Source organism: Leuresthes tenuis, unplaced genomic scaffold (assembly GCF_036924035.1).
Source record: "Leuresthes tenuis unplaced genomic scaffold, fLeuTen1.0.hap1 SCAF_10, whole genome shotgun sequence".
In the NCBI taxonomy this organism is placed as follows: Eukaryota; Metazoa; Chordata; class Actinopteri; order Atheriniformes; family Atherinopsidae; genus Leuresthes; species Leuresthes tenuis.
In genome coordinates, this window is record NW_027325364.1 from 21,846,114 (window position 1) to 21,856,672 (window position 10,559).

The following is a 10,559-nucleotide window of genomic DNA, read 5'->3' on the forward strand; positions in this document are numbered from 1 at the left end:
TGCTATCTGAGTATTTTTTTAAAGTTTTATGGTCCCCAGCTTGACTATTATACACTTATTGTTCTGTTTGGTCACATTAAAAAAAACATGTGGGCATTTCATTGAGGGCATCTGCCTTGACAGTACTCTCTAGGTACAATATTTCTGGTTGTGCACGGCATGTGGAGACATTCATGAAGTAGTACACGCAACAACAATGGTCCTTAATGACAGTACTGTAGTGCTTGATTTTATATTCAGCAAACTAAAAGTTGATGGCAATTGACCTGCGGTGACAAAAATTGCCTCATTCGGTTGAAAAAAAAAAGGCAGCTGTGGAAGTGACACGGTCACAAGGATGTCACTTTGTCACAGCAGCCCAAAACAGGAAGCTCGAAGCAATCAGGGCACTGACCTTAATAAGTAGTTTCAGAGGGAAGTAGAGGAAAAAAGCAACATAAAAAAAGACTTCAACCAACAAAGGGTGAGGAGGTAGCAATGCTTACTATAAAAAAAAGAAAAAATCCTCTTCCTCATCCTCCTCCTTTTGCCCCTTCCACTACTCCTCCCATCTCATACCAGCCGATCCCAATCACTACACAACTCTCATTGCTTTAAATCTCTTCACTTCCATCGCTGTCAGGGTTGCACACATCCTTTTAGTCCCTCTCTTTCACTGGCTGAAGTGAATGTAGATACTCTAGGTGGTGAGTCATTTTTTTTCTTTAAACATCTGTAAGGTTTTTATCTCCATTAAGTGATGTTCAGCTCTCTCTCTACTCGTGTTTTTCTCCTCATTGGGTGATATTACAGAGCTCGCGTCAGCGGAGATGTTGGCAGGTGTTTTAGTTCTGGGAACCATTCTCACAGCTTTACCAGGTAAGACATAAATACCTAAATACATTAGAACTTAATGTTTTTTTTCTTTCTGTGGACCAAATATGAATTGAACATGATGTGCAAAGTATTTGAAGGGACAACAAATTATTAGTTGAATATTTGTTAAATGTTCCAGATTTCTATTTCACATTCTTGTTATCAAGTGACAACAGTTTTAGAAAATAAGGGACTGTTAGAAACCCTTATGTACAAAGCGTTCTCCACCCAGGTGCCCTTGCCTTTACGCTCAGGTTTATTTATAAGTATTGATTGCTTTTTGTGCAAGGTAATCAGGGAGGCAGGATGACACCACGGCTGCACATCAAGGCTCGTTGTCACTGCTTCACATTTACATGTCACTGTCTAAACTGAGCAAAACCAGAGCACCGAGATCTGTGGTTTGACAAGTTTTCCTCAGAAGAAACACACTGATGGAAAACTTTACTTGATGGTTATTTGAACTGACTGCTTTTACTTTCCAAGAATGCTTTCCATACGCCTTCAAGAGCCTGTTTTGTTCTATATGGCATGCAGTTTGTGGACAGGTCAGCCAGTAGATGATAAGGCATCAGAGAATTTGAATGCTTTTGTTTTTTCTTAGACATAGTTAGAACAGAAAAGTAAGTGGTTCTAAACGGAAACAGCTGGAGGAACATAACTAATTCGATGAAGTGGCAATAGGTCAGTAACATGACTTGGCATAAATAAAACCATCTTAGAAAGACACAGTCTTTCAGAAGTAAAGATTGGCAGATATTCAGCAGACTGCAATGCCTCCATCTCTCAAATCTCAAATCTGCCTCTACAAATATGAGGCCATTTCAGAATAATGTTCCAAAAATTATAAACACTTTGAATATTCCATCTTCTGTAGTATATATTATCATAAGAAGATTCAGATAATCTGAAGACATCTCTGTATGCATGGGGCATGGGCAAAAATCAATGTTGCCAGTGCCAGTGGTCTTTTGGTTCTCAGGCAGCACTGCATTAAAAACATGAATTGTGTCACTGCATGGGCTCAGGAACACTTCCAGAAATCATGTTGTCTGTTAACACAGTTCTCTGCGCCATCCACAAATGCAGGTTAAAGCTCCATCACGCAGAGAAGAAGCCATTGGTAAAAATGGACTGAGGCAAAGTCAAAACCTTTTTCTGTGGTGAGACAGTGAAATTTGAAAATATTTTTTTAAATCGTGGAAGCTGCATGCTCCTGACTAAAGAGGAGTGGGAATTGCTGATTACAAGCTATCTGGCCTCATATTTGAACATCTGTATGGCAGGCGAGTCCAGAACCCGGCTCTTTTATGACAGTTAAAGAGTCCAGTCACTGGACTTGTCTGCCTGCAATACACACCTAATAGAAAAGATTTGTCACATCACGAAACACAGTAAAAAAAAAAAAAAGCAATAAGATCCAGGACTGTTGAGCAACTGGAATCATAACATTAATGGTAAACGCTGCGTCACAAACCTTTTTGAATTGGGGCTGTCAGTTTTATTTGTGCCTCTTGTTGTATAAATGGTGAATGGTGAATGGTGTGTATTTAGATAGCGCTTTTCCAGTCTTGTTGACCAAAGCTCTTTTACACTACAAGCTACTTTTACCAATTCACACACACTCATACAGCACTTCTTAGTCTCTACGGTATTACAGACAGGTTATTGCATTATCACACACTGATGGACTCATCAAAGGATTCAGTTTCTTTCCCAAGGACACTTCGACACTTCGGTAGGCCAAGGGTTGCACCACTGACCTTCTGATTGGTGATGACTGCTTTTCCTATGATAATTTGCATAATTTTGTATGTCCATGTTCATAAATTTGTCAATACTACCAGTTTATGTGTCCTCAGGTACTCAGAGCAGGTGGAGTGTTTCATTTTCTAGGCGGGAGATCTGTGTGTGGGCAGGAACCACTGTCACACTGCCCTGCCGTTATGACTACCCATCAGGTAAGAAATATCTACATCTTTTACTTGTTTTTTTTTCTGTTCAAATCATCTGATCACTATTGAATACATATTATTACTATTTTATTTATCTATAATGATAAATCCCTAAAGAATAGACTTTATTTAAGCTTCAATACTCATTTTATTTCTCCATTTTCAACTTCTATTTCCCATCAAGTTTTCTTTACAGCAGATATTATAATTCTCTTTGTGTTCTAGTGCAGTTTTGTTTTGTTTTCCTGATTGTTTCAGGTCACACTGTGAAGCGAGTTATGTGGTTCCGTGTGTCTGCTGAGGGTCGCAGGGAGTTTGTCCACCATACTGACCTCAATCAGATAAGCCTGTCATACCGCGGACGCACACGGTGAGAGGAACTGCATGTGAAAGATGTTTTAAACCGGAATTATGGTTTTGAAAGTTTCCACAAATTTAAAGTAAATCATCGCAATTTATTTTACATTCCAGCTACATCGGTGGCAGCTATTCTAGTTGTTCGGTCCAGATTCGGGGTGTGAAGTTGAGTGACGCTGGTCAGTATCACTTCAGGTTTGAGACAGACCAGCCGCTGGGGAGATGGACCTCCCCAGACACAGTCACTCTACAGGTAACAGGTACGTTCGCCTAAACTGAAAGTGCTGTGACATTTCAGGTCATCTAAACTGATCTGCATTGTAGCCAATGTTTTGTGTGTGCATGTGTGTATTTCTGTGTTTTTCAGACCTCCAGGTCAAGGTGCATCCAGCCAGACCTGCCAACATGTTTGGGTTTGGAGAGACAGTCTATGTCAGCTGCCAGGCGAGTGGATGTGCTGCCCTGGGAAGGAGTCTTGCACTGTACAGGTAAATGTACATTTCAGCTATATACACAGCATGTATGTCTAAACTGCATTATTAGGGTATTGCCAAATACAGCATTATGTGATTCTTTCGCACACAGGAATGGACTAAACCTTGGTTCCTATGAGAAATGGATGATTATTAACCGCTTTGACCAGCAGCACACTGGGGCATACACCTGCCGACCAATCCCACCACAGAATGTACAGTCACCATCCCTCTCTCTGACTCTGGGACGTAAGTAAACCCAGTCAACAAAAGAAGAGGCTTTTTGGGATTATTCCATGTATAATAATGTTTACATAAATCTGGGATTAAAAGCATACAGATAAAACAACTTAGTTTTTTTCTTAGATTGAAAATAAACCCTTCAGCGTTTAAATCATGGTACAGTGCATCGGACATGTGCCTTTCAGAAAACACAGCATCTAAACAGGGGGGTTGGTTTAATGTTGAAGAAATACAAACTTAGATGATATCCAGAAAAGCTCAGGAGTTTTCTAAAAATGGTATAAAAACTTAAACTTAAAAACTTCTGTCCATGACCTGTATGCTCGGAGATTCCCCCAGACTCATTATTTCTCTTCTAAAAATGTTGCACTGTTGATGTTAAGTGACAAAAATTCTTTGCAATCTTGCAGAGATAAACTTTTTTTGGCACTTATTGTGATTCTTTGGCAAAGTTTGGCACAATGGTCCATCCTTACTTAGAGAAACTAAGTCAGTGGTGGATCCTCCTTCTATACCAAATCCTGACAAACAAAGATTCAAATGAGTTAACAAATAACAGAATTGGGATTTGAGGTTTTTCCAACCCTTATTATACAAAATCAATCTGTGTGCCTCAGACTGACCCTTGTGAATATTTATGTATTTATCATCATTTATACTGTATAAACAGATTGTATGTCATGCTATTCTAACTTCAGCCTAAATGAGTTTTCGCTCCCCTGCAGACAGTCCTTACTCCACCTCCATAGCAGTCTTTCCTGTAGGGGAGGTGTCAGAGGGAGGGTCCGTTACTCTGACCTGCAGCAGTGATGCAGCTCCACCTGTAGAGAGCTTTGCATGGTTCAAAGGTACAAGGCACTATGTCACCATACTTTGTCTGCCAACAATCAGTCTAATAATGACTGCTAATAATCAATATTAAAGTGCACAGGAAGTTTTTTTTTATGATTTTCCAATCTCTTATTTAACTTTGCGTGGTATTTGTGCACCTTGGAGTGTCTGCCTTTTTCATCTACAGACAGTGTTACTGGCATGCTCCTATTTCTTTAGCTCTTCTTGCTCTGGTTCTTCTTATATATTAATCTAAAGTATAAGAAGTTAATGTCTTTGTTCTCAGGATTTCTGCCATCTATTCCCAGAGGCTGTGCTTAACTAAGAAAAAAGCTTTCAAGCATGAATCCTGTGATTCTGTGATGTTAATTCTGTCATACAGATGGGTTTCAATAACCTGTAGAAAAGGCTGAGGTTTTGAAAGGGATTTTAAAAGCATTATACCTTTTCATACTTGCGTTTGGATTTTTCTGGTGGTCCAAGACTATGTTTGTAGTAATCTTATTTCTTTCTCCCCAGACATGGAAAGTGGCAGCATCCCAGACAGTTTCAGTCCTCGGCTCCACCTGTCCTACCTGAAATACACAGACAAAGGAGAGTATTACTGTGTGGCACGCAACTCCCTGGGAACAGATCGCTCCAGATCACTCCTGTTAAATGTCACCTGTGAGTTTGTGGCGTGGCTTTACAGTTTGAACGTTCGCCCCACAGCTACATGAACAGATGAGGATAAAAACTTGTTAGAAACTTGTTCTGAGAAGTAAATAGACTGTAAGGTTGTATTAATTGTATTTGTAAGGTGAAACAATCTAGGATCCAATTTAAAGACTTTTCTGTCGTGGGAAAATAGTTTGCTGTTCTTTCTTGTTGCTGTATGTGTGTTTACAGGTGATTTTTTTATTTGATTTGATTTGCATGTGCGCTGTGTTAATTCTTATAACAATTCAGTGATGATGCTCCTGATTCTCTTAATCTTGCATGTTTAGACTCACCAAAGAACTCGCATGTGTTGATGACTCCTCAAAGAGATATCAGAGAAGGCTCATATGTGACCCTGAACTGTGTCAGCCACTCCAACCCTCCCCCCAGCAGGTACAACGATGACTGATTACATCAATTACACAAAGCAGAAATATTGTTTCCTTGCTTTGTAAGTTACTTTGGATAGAATGGTCTTCTAAAGTGTTAAATGTAAGGGTAATTGTACTTGCAGCTGAACTATACATAGTTCAGCTACATTTCTTCAATCAGGGTACTAATAATGGTTCTGTTGTTTTGCTCGTCATCATATTACAATGATCCAAATTCAGACCATGACAATCCTTCAAATAAGAAATTCCCTTACTTGGTTTTTGCCCAGTGCCATGGGTCCTTTTCATCGTCGTCATCAGCTTCATAATCTCTTCTGCAGGTATGCTTGGTATCATATCCTAGGTGACCAGGTGATGACTAAAGGTAATTTTCAGAACCTGACCTTCCCATCTGTGCGTGCTCATCACGCTGGTCAGTATTACTGCATAGCATCAAACCGACTGGGATCCCAAACATCCCCTGTTGCTACGCTCACTGTGCTCTGTAAGTATGGACATTTTGATGAGTGTATGTGTGACATGCTTGAAAATCATCATGGGTGAAAGGGCTTTTATTACGGTTATTGTGAACATGATTAACAGTTGCTGTATTGTTTAAACTCTTCACCTCTGATGTTTCTTTCCTGCCTCTGACTGTCTCTTAAGATGCTTCTTCTCAGTCTCCTCTAACACTTATCTTAAACAGTAACAATAAGATGATAGGCTCTCCCTTGGTTGTAGTCAGTTACTCGCTTCTACAACAAGGACTTTACAACAATAATAATCTCTTTTTCTCTGATGCTCTCTCCAGATCCCCCTAAGAACACTTCCGTTCTGGCTCGCCCCTCCAGTGTGGTGGATGCTGGCCGACCTTTGACTCTGACCTGCAGCAGTCAGGCCAACCCAGCAGTGGACAACTTCACATGGCACCGTTTAGCTGTGGACGGGGGCTCTGTACAATGTTAGCATCATAAAAATGTGGTTCCATTCAAGGTTAACATTACAAAATCAACAATACTTTCAATAACTCGCTGTGTGGGGATTAATTGTAGTCAGTGAAGCCACATGGCATTTGTGCGGTTTGTCTTTTTGTCTCGTAGTATAATGGCTAAGTATATCTTCTCCTTTTCTGCTCTCTGTCATGCAGCATGGAGTACCAAGTCTGGTCCTGTCTTCACCTTCTCTGAAGTTGGCCCTGGTGAAAGCGGTCAGTATTACTGTGAGGCCAGGAATCGAATTGGAGCTCATAGCTCTCCGGTCCTCACCGTTAGAGTCAGAGGTATGGATGTTTTCTTGCACGGTCACATGTCCTGTTGTGTTTGTTGATTTTTTTACTTTTCTTCTACCAGCACCAATAAGTTTTCAACCTGAAATATTCCATCAACTGTTGAGGCCTGAGGACTGAAGGCCTAAATTCCCTCATCTCCGCTGTATTCTGTCACAATGCCACATTGCTGTTGAAAGATTTTCCCCTTTTTCTCTCTTTGTCTGCCTCTGTCAGTTTTAGTGGAGCAATCTTTAAGATGAGGTGTCACTGACAACTGTAGTGAAACATACTTCCCTCTTATTTATAGATATGCTTCTGATTATCTCAGAAACTCTATAAAAAACCCTGACTTTGAGTATTCAGCTGTAATTGTGCCACAGGAGAGTTTAGATATGGTTTCTGTGTGTTTGAAACAATGAGTGATGAAACTTCCCTGTCACTATCACAGTGGTCCGGGCTCTGGTTTTCATTGTCTTGTGATTTCTGACTGTTTTTCTATGAGTCACGGTGAGTCATGTAAAGTGCTCTAACTATGAGAGGAGAGGAGGAGGTGATGAGGTGCTGTGGAAAACTACTATTTGAGTCTAAACAGCTGAAGAAGGTTTGGAAATCAGAAGTGGAAACACTAGACTCAAGTCTAGACGGTCGCTCATTGATGTACTGCTAGCTCTTTAATCACTTTCTGTTCTGTTTCTATTTTTATGTCTGCTGTTTGTTTTTAGCTTGCTCCACTTCTGTTTTTATCCATCCATCACTTCCTCTGTTTCCTTCATGTCCGTAGTCAGGCAGATAACCCTTGTAATCCCTCTGCTGTCAGGTCGTCTAAAGGTAATTGCCTTGGCTTCAGCAGTGGGTGTCTCTGCTGGGCTCATCACTCTCACGGTGACGATCATGATCAGGTGACCAGAAGTACTGCTATCACCACAGCAGAGCTATTCCTGTACCCTATATCAGGACATTAAAAGAAAAACTCTTGTTTTCTTGCATAACTTTTGAGGAGGATTTTCTCACTTTTTTTTGTCTGTGTGCCTGTCTTCTCAGTAAGAACATGCACAGAGTGGACACTGAGTCAGTCGAAGATGCAAACAAGGTACAACTGTCTTGAAACTATTTTTGTACATCCTAGAATTACACAGCATTTACTGTTTTTGCTGTAGCAACATTTAAAAAAATTTAAAAAACGGCATTCCACAAAGAAGTCAGATTGTGATTCTATGTTTTGCCCTGTGTGTGTGTGTGTGACCCCAGCGTCCATCAGTATCAACTGACACCATGTTCTATGAGTCAGCCGAACATACCTTCCCAGCTAGAAAGGACAAGATGTCCGACATACCAGTGAGCAACTCACTATCTAATCTGAGGTTGATATAACAATGGAATATGAGGGTAATATGCATTTTTTTACGTGTGTGTGTGCAGGAGGAGCCAGAGGACTTGAGTGACAACTCCCATCCCTCCATCGTTCCTCTGATGGACACCCCCCCAATCACAGAAGCTGGAAGTCGCAGCCATGCTTCAAACTACATCACTGTCCACTACTCCAAGTTGTCCAGGTTTTTATATCATCCCTTATATTTTTCAAGAAGATCGACTGTCTGTCTTCATTTTCATTCTGCAACAGTTATTCTGCGCTAATTGTCACACTGTGGATGTGCTGCTGCTTTCTTTTTTACTCTCTCTGTGATTTCTAACACCTTCTTGCTTATGAGAGGACAATACAAAACTTTTTAGTGCTTCTGGAGTATCTAGTTTTTCTTTTTAATTGACTGGAGATAAAGTCATGTGGTTCCTGTTTTTTTGTTGGCTCAGTACTGATCAGGTGCAAGTGCAGAACCTGCCACTGGGTAGTGAGAGAAAACCAAAGGATTCCTCCAAAGTAGTTTACACTTTACTGCCCCAGTCGCGCCGCTGACCAGGAGGAAACACCCCATCAGGTATGACACCTTTCCTGTCTCACTGTGGTCAAGTGTAAACCCAAAGTCTCAGTTTTATCTAGGTCTAATGTCACGTTTCTTAACTTTAATGGATATAGTGTATTTCATATTGTCTGGCAGTTGTAGTATGACAGTCACACACACATAGAGCAGAAAGTTGTAAGTTTGGGTGGTAACCCAACAAAATTAGGCCCCTGAAAGATTTACTTTGGTGCTTAGAATACCTGTTGAAATCAATCAGACACAAAATTGGAGGAGTTTGCAACAACTATTGCCAAAGACAGAAGCCCACACATTCTCCAATTATATATACATATATATATATACATATATATATATAAAACTCCTCAATTGAATCCAGTTAAATTCCTGGATGTAATAAATATTACAGATGTTTCTGCTCTTATTATATTATATTATATTCTACTGTCTATATATTCATTTTTTTTTGGAAAAACATGTGCCATTCACATTTGAACCACTTTGCTGCTGTCCACCTATGGCACAGGAAACCTATCCTTGTGAAGCCTGACACCATTCGCGATCAGAGAGATTCTCTCTGAAGGCAGCATGTGGACCAGTCTTCAAATCCAACTCCTGAAATGTGTTGCATGTCTTCCCTTTTCTTTCTGTGTATCTCACCACACCATACTGCCTGATGAAATGACAGTGCTTGAAGAGGAAAGCATGAAAGACAAAACTCTGAAAGCCTTGCTTGCATTTCTTTTCTCAGAGCCAGTCTTGATTGATCTGTTATTTGCTCATTCTTTCACAAATGTTTTCAACCAAGCAGAGGCAGATGGCATCCTTTGACAAGTGATGCAAACATATCCGTCTCCAATCCCTGGCACTCTCTGTAAGAGTCTGTTGTAGAAAAATGACAGTGTGATATCAGACGTATTTGCGGGGAGAACCTGTAGACGTTAAAATTGACATGTATATGCAGTATTTGAGATAAATATCCATGTACATTTGGCTTGATATGATTGCTTCTCCTGCCACATTAATTTAGTCATTATAGCTTGGTTTGATTGATACAGCTATTTTCTATTGTTATGTAAGGTGCACTACGCAATGAACAATGTGGATTACACACTGTAGTTTGTTACACTGAAGAAAAATAAATCAAAGAAAAGACTTTGTCTGTTCTTTTTGCCTTGCTTTGTTTTTCTACTATACTTGATTGTGTCAGAAGTGGTGAAGTTGATGCGTGGCGTGATGGATATAAGGACCCGGATGCAGATATTTCAAAATAAAACTTGATTTATTTTAACGAAGAACAAAAAATCCCAGCTGAGCCGGTATACAAAAACTTAACTATGACTATGAGAAAATATAAAAACATAGACTAAACCTGACATGACATGAATAGCTGACTACAGTGGCATTAACGACGGTGAGGATCTCGCACTGTGCATGGGGGAACCTGGAAACTAAATACTGAAGGAAAGGTGATTAGTGATGGAGTGCAGCTGAGGGGGAAAGCACAGGTGAAGTGAGTGAACTAATGATCAAGAGTGACAGGGCAAGGGAAACCAAAGTAAAACATGATAAAACCAAAAACTAAAAACATA

The 10,559-nt window shown here is 40.1% G+C and overlaps 1 protein-coding gene across 1 annotated transcript; it reads left to right on the forward strand.

Annotated features, from left to right (window-relative positions):
• Positions 1-535: 535 nt before the first annotated feature.
• On the forward strand, positions 536-10,088 carry LOC140315739 (sialic acid-binding Ig-like lectin 10). Its single transcript, XM_072393328.1, has 19 exons — positions 536-686; positions 793-858; positions 2,718-2,816; positions 3,069-3,180; positions 3,282-3,427; positions 3,535-3,655; positions 3,753-3,889; positions 4,609-4,731; positions 5,234-5,380; positions 5,701-5,806; positions 6,126-6,289; positions 6,596-6,745; positions 6,932-7,063; positions 7,869-7,950; positions 8,093-8,141; positions 8,300-8,386; positions 8,471-8,604; positions 8,861-8,985; positions 9,494-10,088. The coding sequence occupies exons 2-18, from the start codon at positions 810-812 to the stop codon at positions 8,961-8,963; spliced, it is 1,941 nt and encodes a 646-aa protein (XP_072249429.1). The 5' UTR covers positions 536-686; positions 793-809; the 3' UTR covers positions 8,964-8,985; positions 9,494-10,088.
• The last annotated feature ends 471 nt before the right edge of the window (positions 10,089-10,559 follow it).